Genomic DNA, 14,634 nt, shown 5'->3' on the forward strand with positions numbered 1-14,634 from the left:
CTGCGTCAGGAAGGAGGAAATGCTCCTAGACTCCTGCGTCCCAGGAGCGCTAGGGCTCTACTCTTGTCGGGCAGGGAAGTCCTCTCGGGGGAGGATATTTGGGCCAAGGCCTGAGTGAGAAAAGGGAGGCAATCATGCAAGATGGAGGGAAAGAGTAGCCAGCGAAGGGACTAGCAAGGGCAAAGGTCTGCGGAGTTCGAAGGGCCAGACCCAGAGCACGATCGAGAGAGGTGGGTTGAGGAGGAAGGCAGGGGGCAGATCATGTGGGGCTTTGTGGATCCTGGGGACCACTCTGTCCTTTCCTGAGATGGAGCCACATGAGGGCTCCGAGTGGGGGAGGGACGTGGCCTGCCACGGGGGTCCACAGGGTTGCTCTGGCTTCTCGTGGGGCCCTAGGGAGCTGGGAGGCAGGGAGGAGGCTGCCGGGACTCAGTCACAGTGGACAGAACCAGGGAGGAGAGATTAAGGACGGCTTCTGGAGATACTCTGAAGGAAGAGCAGCCGGGGTCTGCTGAAGGAAGGACTGATGGAGGCAGGAGAGGAGCTGAGGGTCACTGGACGGGCTGTGGCTGGAGGAGCTGGGAAGACGGTTCATGTACTGCGCCGGGCAGAGCGAGGGGCAGAGCCAGTTCTGGCTTCACTGAGGCTGTGTTGTCTCCTGGACCCATCCCTGCCACGGGAGGTGGAGGGGTGAGGTTGAAACTGGGGTCAGTGCAAGGTGCCCCTTGTCCTAGAGCAAAGGGAGAGGACTCGGCATCCTCTCAGTTCTGGCGGTGGCCCCCAAGTTGCCGTCCATGTGCTCCGGGGCTTGCTGGATGTTCCTGGCCATGGTCCCTCCGGCCACAGACCCTGTGATGGTTTAGCACTTCTGACCAGCTGCCCAGCATCCCCAGCGAGTCGGCCAGGGTCCTCCCCCTTGCTCACAGATCCACAGAGGCCTTGCTTCTGACCATTTATTGGGGACTTCCTGCTAAGCCCCGAGGGAGGGAAGAAAGAAGGAGGGTTGGAGGCTTTTTCCTTGCCTCCCCCATCTCTACAACCTTCAAGTCCCCAGACGTCCTGCTTTCCAGTGCAGGCTGGGACTGTCAGTGACGTCAGGGTCACTGGCTGATTCTGGGGAAGTAGGGAAGTGGCCCAGGCACGGAGCTGACACGAAGAGTGCAGATGTCAGGACTCCGCTCAGGAAAATAGGTCCCAGGCTTCTAGGGTCCCCTGAGCTCCAGGAAGCAACCACAGCCCTGCTGACTGATGAAGGGGAGTTCTCAGCTTGAAGCAGGCTGGCCCGGGCGCCTGGGCTTCTGGGGCTGGTTGGGGCCAATGTACTGGAGAGGCACGTGGGTGGGGGCCGTGATCCGATCGGTGCCAAGGTAGGGCCGGAGGGCGGGGGGCACGAGGACCGAGCCATCCTGGGGACAGAGCAGGCCTCAGGTCCCTACCACTGCCCCAGGCCTCCACCTCTGCCCCCCACCCCACCGCGATCCTTCCAGCCCTCACCTCCTGCTGATTGCTCTCCAGGAGGGCGATGAGGAGGCGGGGGACGGCGCAGGCCGTGGCATTCACCTGGGAGAGAGGCACGCTCGCGTCCACATCATGACCTCCACTGGCCCGGGAGGGCTGAGGCTGGTGTGGGCCTAGGAGGGTGGAGGCTCTGGGGAGGGAGGGAGGGGGGTGCGGGCGCTCACCGTGTGGGCGAACTGCAGCTCCCCAGCCTCCTTCTGGAACATGATGTGCAGCCGGCGGCTCTGGAAGTCCGTGCAGTTGGACGCACTGGTGACCTGGGCGAGGGGGCGGGGCAGGCCGAGAGGATCAGCTGTGGGGGAGGGGGGGCCCCCCGACCCGTTCCCACCAGGCACCCTACCGCCCTGGGGGGCTCACCTCGCCAAAGCGGCCGCGGCCTGGCATCCAGGCCTCGATATCGAACTTGCGGTAGGCGGGAAGGCCCAGTTCCTGGGTGGGCATGTCCAGGACGCTGTTGTGGGAGAGAAAGTCATGGTGAAGGTCAGCGGGGGAGAGGTGGAGGCACGGGGAGGTGGAGAAGGTGATACGAGGACGTGGCAGCAGCGGGGGCGGCAGAAGAGGAGAGGATGGAGGGGAGGGTGGGGAGGAGAAGGCATGGGCCACTCTCAGCACCCCAGGTTTTTAACAGGTCGCCGGGTCCCCGAGGAAAAAGCCCACATCCCCAGCCCTCTCTGGAAGCCCGTGACGGACAGGGCCGGAGGGGCGTGGGGCTGCCTGCAGGTCCCGCCTGAAAGGGAAGGGGTGTTCCCACTCTGCTCCGGGGGCCGGGGAGCCGCCTGGGGGGAAGTGCAGATGGGGCAGCACAGGGATGGGAGCCACAAGAGGGAAGGGGCCTGGGCCTCCACACCGGCACGCCCTCTGCTGCTTAGGCTGCTGTCCCCGTCCTATGGTCCTACATGGGATTTTACAGACTGACAGACGCACACCCTGGATATTCCTAATACGGGAAAAGGGGGCGGGGGGGGCGGTGAGGCTGTTCACGATGAGGGAGCACGTAGCCAGCCCATCCCTCCTCCCTCACCCCCACCCTTCTCCGCACCGGAAGTGCAGGCCCAGCTCCGTCAAGATCTCCATCTGCAGAGATAGGAACTCCTCTAGCAGCTGTGAGCTCTGCTCCAGCCCAGGGCCCGTCACCCCAAACATCTCCACCTGGGGCAGCACAGCAGGCACAGGAGTCAGGAGGCCCTGGGTCACTGGAGTGACCTCTTCCCCAGTCCCGGCCACACCAACCTTGGTGAAATGGTGTACTCGATACAGTCCCCGTGGCTCCTTCCCTGTGTCTGTCTCGGCCCGGTAGCAGGTACTGGAACAAACCATCCTGGGGGGAGCAGGGGAGGTGGAGTCAGGGAGGGGAGAGGAAATGTCACAGGTGGGGACAAGATCTAAAGGAACTGAGCATCACCTCATGGGTAGGTCCCTGAAGGCCACGGAGTGGTCCATGAAGTAGCCTGGGAGAAGAGGGGAACAGGATGAGTCAGGCAGGGGCACCACCCATCCACAGGAAACCTCTGTGAGAATTAGAAAAGGTGTTCCCTCTGGCAGACACGACCTCATGGCAGGGCATGTGGCTGGATCCTCACTGTGCTGTTGTGCAGTAAACAACCTACACAACCGTACATGTTGCGCCTGGGGTCACTGAGACATCCTAGGCAGGCAGCTGTCACCCCTAGGATGCTCCTGGTTGTCCCCCTACAATCCCTGCTGCTCTGAGGACGCTGGAGGTAACCTCACCCCTGCTGTTGCCTCCAGGCAGGTGCTTACCTGCAAGCCCCACCTCTGCTGTCCCAGCCAGGTTGAGGTCTTCAAAGCGAGAGGGGTCGATGTTGTAAATCTGGGATGGGTTGGCATTTGGCGTCATCCCACAGCCTTCCTGGGGAGGAGGCCAAGCCACAGAGGTCAGGGACAGGGGACCTCGGCCTTTATTTTGCAATCATAACCCCCGCTCTTCCCCAGGAAGCTTCTGGAATTGCCCTGGCCTCTCTGCTCTGGCCTGACACCCTCAACCCAGTCCCACGGTGGTCTCTGTAGGGGAGACAGGCTGTTCCTCATGCCTGGGGCCCCCAGAACAGGGCCTGGGGAGCACTCACAAACACAGCTCCTCGGAGAAGGTCTGGCACCGTCATGGGAGTGAAGCCCTGTGAAGAGGAAGGGGGTGGGGTGAGGAGCGCGGCCAGGAGCCCCACCAGGCCCCAAGCTCAGACCGGAAGAAGTGACACTGCAGAGTGGGCCAACGGCTCCCGCTTGTCTTTCCAACCTCAGAGGAAACTGAGGAAGGCCTGAGCAGTGGGCTTGGAGCTGGCTCCGGGACCCTGGTGTCCCCCTCACCAGGGCCCTCTCTGCTGGGGCTTCACGGTTTCCTTGCTCAGCTCAGCCTGCACAGGGTTGTGGAAGGTGTAGTGATAGCTTTCTGTGGCTCCCCAGTGCCCCCAGGAAATGGCCGAGTCCCTCACCGCCGCCCATGCCCCATGCCTCCAGCCCCTGCCAACCCCTCCTGGTTCAGCAACACCACACTTCCCCGATGCTCCCTTTATGCTACAGGCAGGTGGTGAGGGGACAAGCACAGGCTCTAGGGCCAGCTCCAGGCAGCAGCCATGAGATCCTGAGCTAGCTACGCCCCCTCCAGGCCTTAATTTCTCCATCTCTGAGGCGGGGATAACAATGGCAGCTACCTCCTAACGCTGCTCTAAGAATGAAACGTGTCAGTAACACACACAGAGCTCTGTAAACAGTGACTGCAGCAGAGGTGTCCCCCACCTCCCCACCTTAAGCCTTCTGAGTCAGCGTCCATGTCACCCCCTCCAGGCAGCCCTCCCATCCTGGCCCATACCCGGTGGATGAGCTTGTTGAGTGTGAAGTTGACCAGGCCGTGCTGCAGGAGGGCCCCAGCCCCACGGAGGTAATAGGAGCGGTGGCCGGACACATGGGACAGGCGCCTGGGAGACAGATGGGCAGACAGGTGGATGCGTGTGGGCCGGGGCTGGTGGGGGACGAGGGGGACTCTTCTGCACCCCAGGGCAGAGGCCAGCTGCCAGGCGGGGGACTGGGCATCAAACATTCATGTGGGGCGAGGCCCCGGCGGCTCCACACCCGGCGCTGAGCCAGCTGCTGGGGTGGGGAGTGGGGGGGGGAGGGGCAGTGGGCAGGTGGGACTCACTTCTGACGGATGATGTCGAGTTTCTCGGCAATTTCCAGGTGGCCCCGGGGTTGGAAGGAGAAAGCTGGATCGGGATGAAAAGTGGTGGGGTAAGGGTTGGGGGAGAGACATGGAACAGGGATGGAGAGAGGATTAGAGAGATGGTAGGAAGGAGCGGCACTAAGAGAGAGAGAGGGAGACAGAGAAGAGGAGAGAGAGGAGGGGAAGGGAGGGGAGAGGCAGGGAGAGAAAGGGAATGTGGTTGCAGCAGAGACAGGACTGGCAAAGGGAGAGAGAGAGATGGAGAGAGATGCAGGGAAACAGGTGGAAAAGGAGGGAGAGGGCAAGGGGAAGAGAATGTCAGGAAGAAGCGAGAAAGAGGGAGGGGGACAGAGAGCCAGAGCCACATGGGAATCAGGGGCCAAAGCAGGGCAGGAACAGACTGCTGTGCACAGAGACAGGATGGAAGGCCAGAAGAGGGGTGCACCAGGACTTCCACAGGCTCCAGCCACATCCCAGACCCCGGGGGCCCCACCCCTTCTAGGGTCCCTGGGCCCGGGGGGTGGCCCACCTGGCTTGTCTCCGACCACTTGGAGCACTCGGGCCTGGCTCTCGTCCCCGATGGGCTGCAAAGAGACAGTGGGTATCATGGGGGAGGTGGTCCCAGGCGGGCCCCCAGAATCCCCCAGCGCCCAGCACGGTGCTCACCACGTCCGGGTGGGTCCAGTTGGGCAGCCTCAGCGCCCGCAGGTAGAAGTGCTCCTCGAGCTGGGTCTCCTTGGGGTACAGGACTACGAGCTGCTTGCGGATCTCCCGGCCATGTGCCCGCAGGCTCTGATATTGGGGGTCCTGGGGGTGGGGCAGGTGGGGTCAGCCCAGGAAGGGGCAGGGGTCCCTCGACCAGTCTGACCTCGAGCCTTGCTGGCAGAACCTCTGTGGTGGACACTCATTGTCTCCTTGGTCCAACAGCCTGAATTTCCTTTTGGGAAATCCCCTCCCCTCACCTCCCCACCACATGGCGTGTCCAGAGGATCATGACTCAGGCCTGGCCTACCAGAATATTCCATGGCCTTGGCCACAGTGATTGGCTCCAAGATAGGCACATGACCCAAGCCCCAGGACTACGGGCGCAGCTATCAGGGAAGTGGTCCCCTTTGCGCCCCACGCTGGCTCCCCTTTCTCTAAGCTGGTCTGGGAATGAGAAGGAAGTAGAACCAAATACAGAGCCAGGACCTGGAGGCAGCCTTTTGTTTCACGAATCAATAACTTGGATTGACAGTCCTGTTTATTGTCCTCGGTCACAAATGCAGGAATCAGGACTCATGTGGCACCCGCCCACTCCCAACAGGGACGGGACATCAAGCCCCCGTAGTACCTGCTGTACTTGACCGTTGTCCCGGTTTACCTGGTGGAAGAGAGATGGAGAGGGTGACTAGGTTCCTGAAGTTGGGGCCGGAAAGGAGGGAAATGGAGGAGTGAAAGGTCAAATAGAGCCAGGGGGTGTGGGATGGGAGTGGGGAAGGGGTTCCCTTGCTCTGCAGGTGCCTGGCCGGACAGAGCTTCCTCCACTCTGTGCCTCAGTTTCTCTCTCAGTAACGCTGGGAGATAATGGACAGTAATCACACCTGCGGCTCTGCTGACCTCACACCTGTCTCCGCAGAGGGCTCTCACACGGTCCTCTCTCTCCGTAACCTACTCCATAAGCGGGCATCGCTGTGCTCCCCGTTTCGTAAATGACAAAACTGAGACTTGGAGAGGTAACGTCTGTGGACTTGCGACCTTCTACGATCCGCAGCAGCAGAGGGGAAGCAGGCAGACCTGGGTCTGAATATGGGGTGCCTCCCAGCTGTGTGTCCTTGGGCAAATCTCGTCCCTTCTCCGAGCCTCGGTATTCCCATCCGCGAAATGGGCTCACAGGAGCTCACCAGCAGGGCTGGCGCATGGCTTCCCTGAGAAGCCGGGTTAGCACTCACTGAACGTTAACTGTGATCACTTTTGTTGTTTGCACTGGCTTCCCACCCGTGACGCATGTAGCCGGGCGCCTGGCACTTACGCAGTAGGGTCACTGGGAGATGTACTAGTCTTGCAACTGGCCTTCGAGTGCAGTGGTGGCCAGCAGCCTGAACGCCTGGGTGCGAATCCTGCCGCCCCCACTTTCTGGCAGTGACTCTGAGGCACATTTTTAACCTCCTGGGGCCCTGGTTTCGTCGGTTGTAAACTGGGTTTGGGCTGTTCCTGTCTCACAGCGTTGTGAGGACTGCACCTAGAACGGTGCCTGGCACACAGTGACCGCTACGTAAACGTCTGCTGTTCATTTTACGATGACTTTTCCGCCCCCTGTGGCAGATGCTATTGGCTGTCTAACCCAGGACTACTTGCCCCCCTTCGTCCAGTCCCACAGACACCTGACTCAGTTCACCCTCCCTGTGGACTGAGCGGGAGACTGCCTCTCGAGAAGCCCTAAGCCCACTGCAGTAACTCCGTCCCTCCTGCTGATGACAGGTGTGGATGTGGGGTGTCTGGGCCCGTGAGGCATGTGGGGACTCTGCTGGATGCTTCACGAAAGGTCTCGCTGCTCTTGAGAAAGGGCAGGCAAGCTGCAGAAGTCCCGTTTCCTGCTGTGGGCAGAGTCATGCAAAGAGATGCGGGTACCACACCAGCCACCGTGGGTGCTGAGAGGGGAAACTGAGGTCGAATCAACACAGTGAAGCTCCTCCCACCTCGGACCCCCATGCTCACCACCAGGGCCCGCACTGCCTCGGCCACAGCCCCCTTCTCCTCCTCCAGCCTCCGGATCTGCTCCCGCAGCTGCCTGAGCTCCTGCCACATGGAGATCTGGGGGTGGACACAGGAGGGAAAGGCGTGAAGTGGCCACTGGCTCCTGCCCTTCTCGCTGGAGCCTCAGCCTCTGGCCACCTGGACCCCAGCGGCCAGTCTCCCCCCGACTAGAGCTCCCTGATGTGAAGCCCACGGCTGCCCAGAACGAAGACGCATTTCCCAGCTGCCGTCCCAGCTGCGTGTGCTCCTGTGTCCAAGTTCACCAGTGGACGTGAGCGGAGGTGGCTGTGTGACTCTGGGGTCACCTCCTTGAAGAGAAGCCCCCATGTCAGACTCGCCGTCTCTCACTCCCCTGGGACCGGATGACGGACTCTGAGGACAGCCAAAGTGGACAACATCCGCAGGGATGCGGAGCAAGAAGGGGAAAGGACCCAGGTGCCGAGGGGCGTGGAGCTGAGGCCCTGTGGGCGCTCACCTCAGGGCCTCGCAGAAGAGAGACGCAGCCTCTGTCCTCCGGGGCTGCCGCGCCAAGCCCGTGCCCTCCCACACGGCAGGCTCGGCGCTCGTTCGTGGGCACCCCTACTGTCGTGAGGCCCTTCTGTGGGCCCACGTCCCTGGGCAAACCCCTCTGACCTCTCTGGCTGTCATTTTCCCTTCGACAAAATGGCACCAACAACACTGTCCTCCTTCCCGGGGGCTGGAAGCTGGAAGGGGAGGCCGGGTCACAAGGTGGCTCCCCCTGGATGTCTCCTCACTCACTATGTGCAAGAATGACTTGAGGAAAAGCATCTCTCCCCTAGGTCTGCTCTTCCTCCTCTGGCACAGACCCGTGAACTCCCATCCCCCACTGCAGAGCCCTGAGCCTCCTGCTGGATGCCACCCTGGCCCTGTGGCCAGGCACCATGTCCTGACCCTCCTGCCTTAAGAACATTCATCAGGTGGGCCTCCTCCCACCCCTGACTCCCACCCCGATCCAGAGCCTGTCCGCTCCCCGGAGGACCCTTGTGCCCCAGCCTGCAGGCTCCCCTCCTCCAGCCAGTTCTTACCCAAGCCTTCTCCCTCCTGAAAGCACCCATAGCTCCCCAGGGCTCCTAGGAACAATTCACGTGCCTTGTTATTGCCCAGAAAGCCACATGCCATACTCCTCTTCACACTTCATGCCCTAAGGAAGTGTTTTTCAAGCTTTGGGATGTGATCCATTAGTAGGTTATAAATAATTTAGGATCTCTAAGCCAGCACTTTAAAAGGCTATGGTAGGGGCGCCTGGGTGGCACAGTGGTTAAGCGTCTGCCTTCGGCTCAGGGCGTGATCCCGGCGTTATGGGATCGAGCCCCACATCAGGCTCCTCTGCTATGAGCCTGCTTCTTCCTCTCCCACTCCCCCTGCTCGTGTTCCCTCTCTCGCTGGCTGTCTCTATCTCTGTCAAATAAATAAATAAAATCTTTAAAAAAAAAAAATAAAAGGCTATGGTAGGGGTGTCTGGGTGGCTCAGTTCGTTAAGCGTCTGACTTTGGCTCAGGTCATGTTCTCAGGGTCTTGGGATCCAGCCCCGTGTCAGGCTCTGTGCTCTGCGGGGAGTCTGCTTCTCTCTCTCCCTCTGCCCCTCTCCCCCCGTTCGTGCTCTCTCAAATGAATAAATAAAATATTTTTAAAAAATAAATAAAAGGCTATGGTAAAATATACATAATGCCATCTTAACCATTTTTAAGCGTACAGTTCAGTGGCATTAAGTACCTTCACATGGTTGTGCAACCTTCCCCACCATCCATCTCCAGAACTTTATCTTTCCAAACTGAAACTCTACACCCATTAAACAACATCTTCCCATTCCCCTCTCTCCCCAGCCCCTGGCGACCACCCTTCTATTTTCTGTCTCTATGAATTTGACTACTCTAGTTACCTTGTATGAACAGAATCATACAGTTTTGTCTTTTTGTGATAGCCTTACGTCACTTGGCATAATGTCCTCAAGGTTCATTCATGCTGTAGCCTGTGTCACAGTTTCCTTTTCTTTTCAAGGCTGAATCATATCCCACTGTATGTCTTTACCACATTTTGTTTATCCATTCAGCCATCTACGGGTACTGGGGTTGCTTCCATCTTTTGGCTACTGTAAATAACGCTGCTGTGAATGTGGGTATACAAATATCTGTTCAAGGGGCGCCTGGGTGGCACAGCGGTTAAGCGTCTGCCTTCGGCTCAGGGCGTGATCCCGGCGTTATGGGATCGAGCCCCACATCAGGCTCCTCCGCTATGAGCCTGCTTCTTCCTCTCCCACTCCCCCTGCTTGTGTTCCCTCTCTCGCTGGCTGTCTCTATCTCTGTCAAATAAATAAATAAATAAATAAAATCTTAAAAAAACAAAAACAAAAAACAAATATCTGTTCAAGTCCCTATTTTCAATTCTCTGGGGTATATACTGGGAAGTGGGATTGCTGGATCGTATGGTAATTCCATGTTTGATTTTTTGAGGAACCGCCACACTTTTTAATTAATTTTTCTGAGCCTTAGTTTCTCCTCTGATGAAACGGGGGCAATAATGGCACCCACCTCATATGGTGGTTGCGAAACTGAAACGAGGCAAATATGTACAGAGCACTTAGAACAGGACCATACTCAGCACGCCAGCAAGGTCTAGCAATATGGTGACTCTGCTTCTCGGTCCCTAGCACGTGGTATTATATTACTTACCAACTTACTTTCAACACCTGGGATATGGTAGATGCTCCTTAAATAACTGTTCAGTAGAACCATTCATTCATTCGAGAACCCTATTTAACTGCCTGCTACCTGTGGGGCAGGTACAGGACTCTACCTCTTACTCTCCAAAGGCAAACCCCTCCACCCTCGTCTGACTCACATCCCTGTCCCCTATTTCCTTCCCCCTCCCTCCATGTTCTTTTGTCGTCTTAAACCTGGCATGAGGTTGGAGCACGGAGGACATTGGCAAGTAGTAAGTTCCTAAGCGCAAAGCAGGTACTCAACACGCTTTATGGAACGCATAACGGGTGTGTAGATAGTAGGGCTCTAGCACTCCGTGAGTAACTGGCACCCATATGGGTGCCAAGCACATGTTGGCGTTTACTTGGGAAGGAGCTAAAATTCCCGTAATAAGTTCTCCCCCTGCTGGAGAGTATCTTGCAAACCCAATTCGGCCCTGCAGTTGATGGCCGGCGCAGGCGCACTCACGATCGCGGGCAGGTCTTCCGGCCGCAGCTCCCCCTTGCGGAGCTGTAGGGCGCGCGCGGCCTCTTCCGGGCATGCGCATAGCGACTCCATGTCTAGCTGAGGGAGCGCGCTGTAACCCTCGCGCGCGTGCTCGTACAGGAGGTTCCGGTCTCGTCTCTCCGTGGCGAAAGTTCTCCTTGGGCTATAGCTGCAGACGCAGCCTCTCCGGGGCCGAAGACCCCGACCAGCCACCAAAGGCCACAAGCGCCGCGCCATGGAGGCAGCCATCTTGGACAGGGGACAAGGAGTCACGCATCCTTCGTCCCGCCCACCTCACGTTTAGACCAATTGCAAAGCAGCCTCCCTGCCAATCAGACCCTGGACGGGGTGAGCGCCTCTCGCGCCTCAAACACAGTCCGACGAGAAAAATTGACCGAGATTGACTCTGTCGTTGACCAATCGTCGTTTGTGTCCCGCCCCTTCAGTGTACACGAAAGGCAGATCCAGCCAATCCCTACCGGATGGCCTCCGGAAGTGGCTAGAAGCCGGTTCAGCGTGCCGGAGGACCCTGCTAGGGTCGGTGAAGTTGTTGGAATCCTTGGGTTCTCCAGATCTCCCTGGCCCTCTGTTTCCCTTCTCCTGTGTGCGGGGCGGGGTGGGGGGAAGTTGCTGGGTGTCCGAGAACCTACTCAGAGTGAAACTAAATCTATAGAGGGAATTTCGGTCAGCAGCGTAAGGGGTTGAGAGGAAATTGCGTGGATTTAATCCGAAGGCTCTGAGGACGGGATGGGGAGAATTGGGGCCCTTCTCCGGCTACGGCCACTTTTCCCTTTTCCTTCCTGATTCTCTCATCCCCTCACACAGGGACCCTGCGGGCGGCGGGATGTCCTGGTCCGGCCTTCTCCGTGGCCTCAACACGTCCCTAAGTTATGGTAAGTTGGGGACTTGAGCTGCAGAGACGTAGCTCGACAGGGTTATCCCCTCTGGGACTTGGGAGCCTTTGCTGCAGCCCCGGGAGCATCGGGGTTTTAAATTAGGCATGCACGGATACACGGTGGGTTTTAGCGGAGCTCGGGCTGCAGGCGCAAGAGGTGGGAAGTCGTTGCATTGCGGCTACTATGCGTCCTCAGGTGGGTACCAGGAGTTTGGGTCAATTATTGATTTCTTCAGCAAATACTTGTTAAATAACCTACCCTGGGTGAGACGTCCAAGCAAAGGGTTTAACTCATTCATTCACCTGATATTTTTCAAGATCCTAGTGTGTGCCACGCAGAGAGAGGGATGCTTTATTTATGTCCTTATGGGCTTCGCAGACATCAGATGCTTTTCATGGCCACTCACTCACTCTGCAAACTTTTATTAAGCACTTTCTGGTTGCCACTCGCCAAGGATCACATGACAGGCTTTCGCCCTGCCAGGAAACTCTGGGCTACCTTGACATGCATCTCTCACGGTAGCCCCTCATACACCCTGCTCAAGGGGGAGGTGTGATTCTGGTGCCTGTGATACAGTGAGGACACTGAGGCGCTGAAAGGCAGAGTCTTGCTCAAGGGCATACAACTAGGAAGAGGCTTCTAGCAATGTCTTGCCCCCTTTGAGGATTCCGCTGTAACTTGACACATAAGGAGACATGGAAATGGACAGTAGGGCCAGGACCTGCCCTGGGTAGGGAGAGAGTATGAAGTTTGGGTGTAAAAGGGCATTGTGCTAGTGACAGGAAGAGGATGAACCTAAAGCCCTGAACTGAGAGCTCCGAGAGGATATGCCCAGGGCTGCCTCTGTCACCATTGTGCCTCCATTATTAGGGCCAAGACAGTAGGTGCTCATTGAATGTTTGCTGAGGAGAATCCAGTTATGGTGGCATCTTCTTACTTCTTATCCATGAGCAAATCCTGTCAGTCTACCTTGGAAATATATTCCCTCCCCCACCGGTCTTTCTTCTTAGTACACTGCAGCCACACTGGTCTCCTTTCTGTTGGTGTGTCTGGGGACACCAGCTGGAGCAGGGTGAGCAAGGGGGCAAGTAGGGAGATGAAGTCAGGGAAGTATGGAGGCGGATCACCTGGGCCACGGGAGGGACTTCGGCTTTTCCCTGAGTGAGATGGCACCGCAGGAGGGAGGGCTCTGAGCGGGGGCGGGGGAAGGGCATGATCTGACCCAGGTGTCCACAGGGTCTCTCTGGCTGCATGTGGGGACCAGACTATAGGAGGAGGGAGAAGTAGGGGCTCAATAGACGAGGCTGGACAGACCAGAGTGGATGCAGTGGAGGAGGGAGGAAAAGATCTATATCAAAGTTCAGCTGCCATCATCTGCTCATGGAGGTTGGAAGTGGCTATGACGGGGAGGAGGAGGGACACCTCCCCGGAACACCCCATTGGGTTGCTGTGGAGATGGCATGAGTTCACATAGGTACAGTGCATAGAACAGTCCATGACACGGTGTGAATCTGTTCCCTTTTATTATTATTTGTAAGCAGAATTAAAGTCAGTACCTTCCTTGCAGAATAAAAGGAGCTAATTCACAACAAATGTTTAAAATGAACCTGACACGTGACGGTCGCCAGTAGATGCTGCTACTCTTGTTTGCGACTGCCCCTAGACGGAAACAAATACATCCTTGTCAGGTGCCTGGAGCCGTGCCTAGAACTCTGACCCGTTCGCTGGGATAACACCCCCCTCCGTCTGCCCGCCCGCTTGTGTGTCTCCAGGCCTAGCCCCGGCCCCCTGGCTCCGGGCCGCGCGGCCCATGGCCACCCTGAACCAGATGCACCGCCGGGGGCTTCCGAAGCAGCCGCCTGCGCCTCCGGGCCCCACAGCCGGCCGGCCGCAGCTGAAGGGAGTGGTGCTGCGCACGTTCACCCGAAAGCCCAAGAAGCCCAACTCGGCCAACCGCAAGTGCTGCCACGTGCGGCTCAGCACGGGCCAAGAGGCCGTGTGCTTCATCCCTGGAGAGGGCCACAGCCTGCAGGAGCACCATGTCGTGCTGCTGCAGGGCGGCCGCACCCAGGACCTGCCTGGCGTGAAGCTCACTGTGGTGCGTGGCAAGTACGACTGCGGCCACGTGCAGAAGAAGAAGTGACCGCCAGAGCCACGGCGGGCCGGGGTTCACCCGCAGCAAGAACCTTCCTCTCTGGGTGCCTGCTGTATCCTTGGTCCTGGGTGCAAATCCTGGCCTCGCCTCCTCCACCTGGAACACTACTTGCCCCCAGGGGTTCTGGGTGTGAATTAGTAAAAGCACCCCTCTGTCCACACCCTTGCCTTCCGTGTGTACAGCATGGGCTCAAGAGACCTCTTCTGCTGGGAAGGGCCCTGTACGGTCCTCTGCTGGGAAGGGGTTGCAATAAACGCACAAACCCTCCCCCCATGGTTGTGATGTGAACCCTCCTGCACGGTATTTGCCCTTTGTGTGGAATTAGCCACGGAGATCCCCGATGGGCCTTGGTTTCCTCCAGAAAACAGCTCCCCTTGGCAGCATCGCCCTTGTTCGGTGAAGGTGAAATCGCTGCTCTAGGTGCAGAACAGCTGCAGGAGGCTACTCTGTGGGGAGCCTTGGAGTCAGGTAGGCAGCCCTGAGGCCCGTTTCCCTTTCCTGCAGGCCCAGGATCTGGGCAAGGACCGCCCCGCCCTCAAGCTTCCTCTTCCGTGGAGGAGGAGGAGCTGCTGCCTGCCTGGAAGCTGCTCCTCTAGGTTATTTTCAGACTCACACACACCTGGGTCCAAATCCTGGCTCTCCCTCTTTGTTCTGTGACTTTGGATTTTGTCCCCCCGCCCCGGGGCCTTAGTTTCCTTCCTCAGGAAATGGCGCTGAGTCATACTTACTTCACCTGATCAGGTGCTTGGCCATTGGGAGCCATCCTTCCATCATTGGGCTCTGCAAGTCCTGCCTTCCCTGCTTACTGGTCAGGTGACCTTGGGCAGGTCATTTAAACTCAGCCTCTTTCCTCCTGGACCGCATAAACAACAGTGCCTGCCCTCCGTTTCCTGCACGGAGCTTAGCACACCTCCTAAAAGTTCTTGTGATTGGAAACATCCCACAAGG

At 58.2% G+C, this 14,634-nt stretch overlaps 2 protein-coding genes across 4 annotated transcripts; one reads left to right on the forward strand and one right to left on the reverse strand.

Annotated features, from left to right (window-relative positions):
* Positions 1-939: 939 nt before the first annotated feature.
* On the reverse strand, positions 940-10,930 carry SARS2 (seryl-tRNA synthetase 2, mitochondrial). Of its 3 annotated transcripts, XM_087870759.1 has the most exons (17): positions 10,618-10,928; positions 7,391-7,486; positions 6,025-6,056; positions 5,823-5,898; positions 5,360-5,428; positions 5,223-5,277; positions 4,673-4,736; positions 4,346-4,451; positions 3,606-3,653; positions 3,280-3,388; positions 2,921-2,966; positions 2,749-2,836; positions 2,558-2,667; positions 1,876-1,969; positions 1,683-1,775; positions 1,495-1,560; positions 940-1,406 (listed from the first exon to the last, which is right to left on the reverse strand). In XM_087870759.1, the coding sequence occupies exons 1-17, from the start codon at positions 10,882-10,884 to the stop codon at positions 1,263-1,265; spliced, it is 1,563 nt and encodes a 520-aa protein (XP_087726885.1). In that variant the 5' UTR covers positions 10,885-10,928; the 3' UTR covers positions 940-1,262. The 3 variants fall into 3 exon arrangements, with proteins under 3 accessions (XP_087726885.1, XP_087726884.1, XP_045641659.2); XM_087870758.1 differs by lacking the exon at positions 5,823-5,898 and having other exon boundaries at positions 5,223-5,296; positions 5,356-5,572; positions 5,954-6,056; positions 10,618-10,930; XM_045785703.2 differs by lacking the exon at positions 5,823-5,898 and having other exon boundaries at positions 5,360-5,500; positions 6,027-6,056; positions 10,618-10,926.
* Positions 10,931-11,064: 134 nt separating this feature from the next.
* MRPS12 (mitochondrial ribosomal protein S12) lies at positions 11,065-13,953 on the forward strand. Its single transcript, XM_045785735.2, has 3 exons — positions 11,065-11,172; positions 11,461-11,528; positions 13,304-13,953. Exons 2-3 carry the CDS (start codon positions 11,480-11,482, stop codon positions 13,672-13,674), a joined length of 420 nt encoding a protein of 139 aa, XP_045641691.1. The 5' UTR covers positions 11,065-11,172; positions 11,461-11,479; the 3' UTR covers positions 13,675-13,953.
* The last annotated feature ends 681 nt before the right edge of the window (positions 13,954-14,634 follow it).

The sequence above is a fragment of the Ursus americanus genome, chromosome 21, assembly GCF_024610735.1.
Source record: "Ursus americanus isolate L20-20 chromosome 21, mUrsAme1.1.p, whole genome shotgun sequence".
Taxonomy (NCBI): Eukaryota; Metazoa; Chordata; class Mammalia; order Carnivora; family Ursidae; genus Ursus; species Ursus americanus.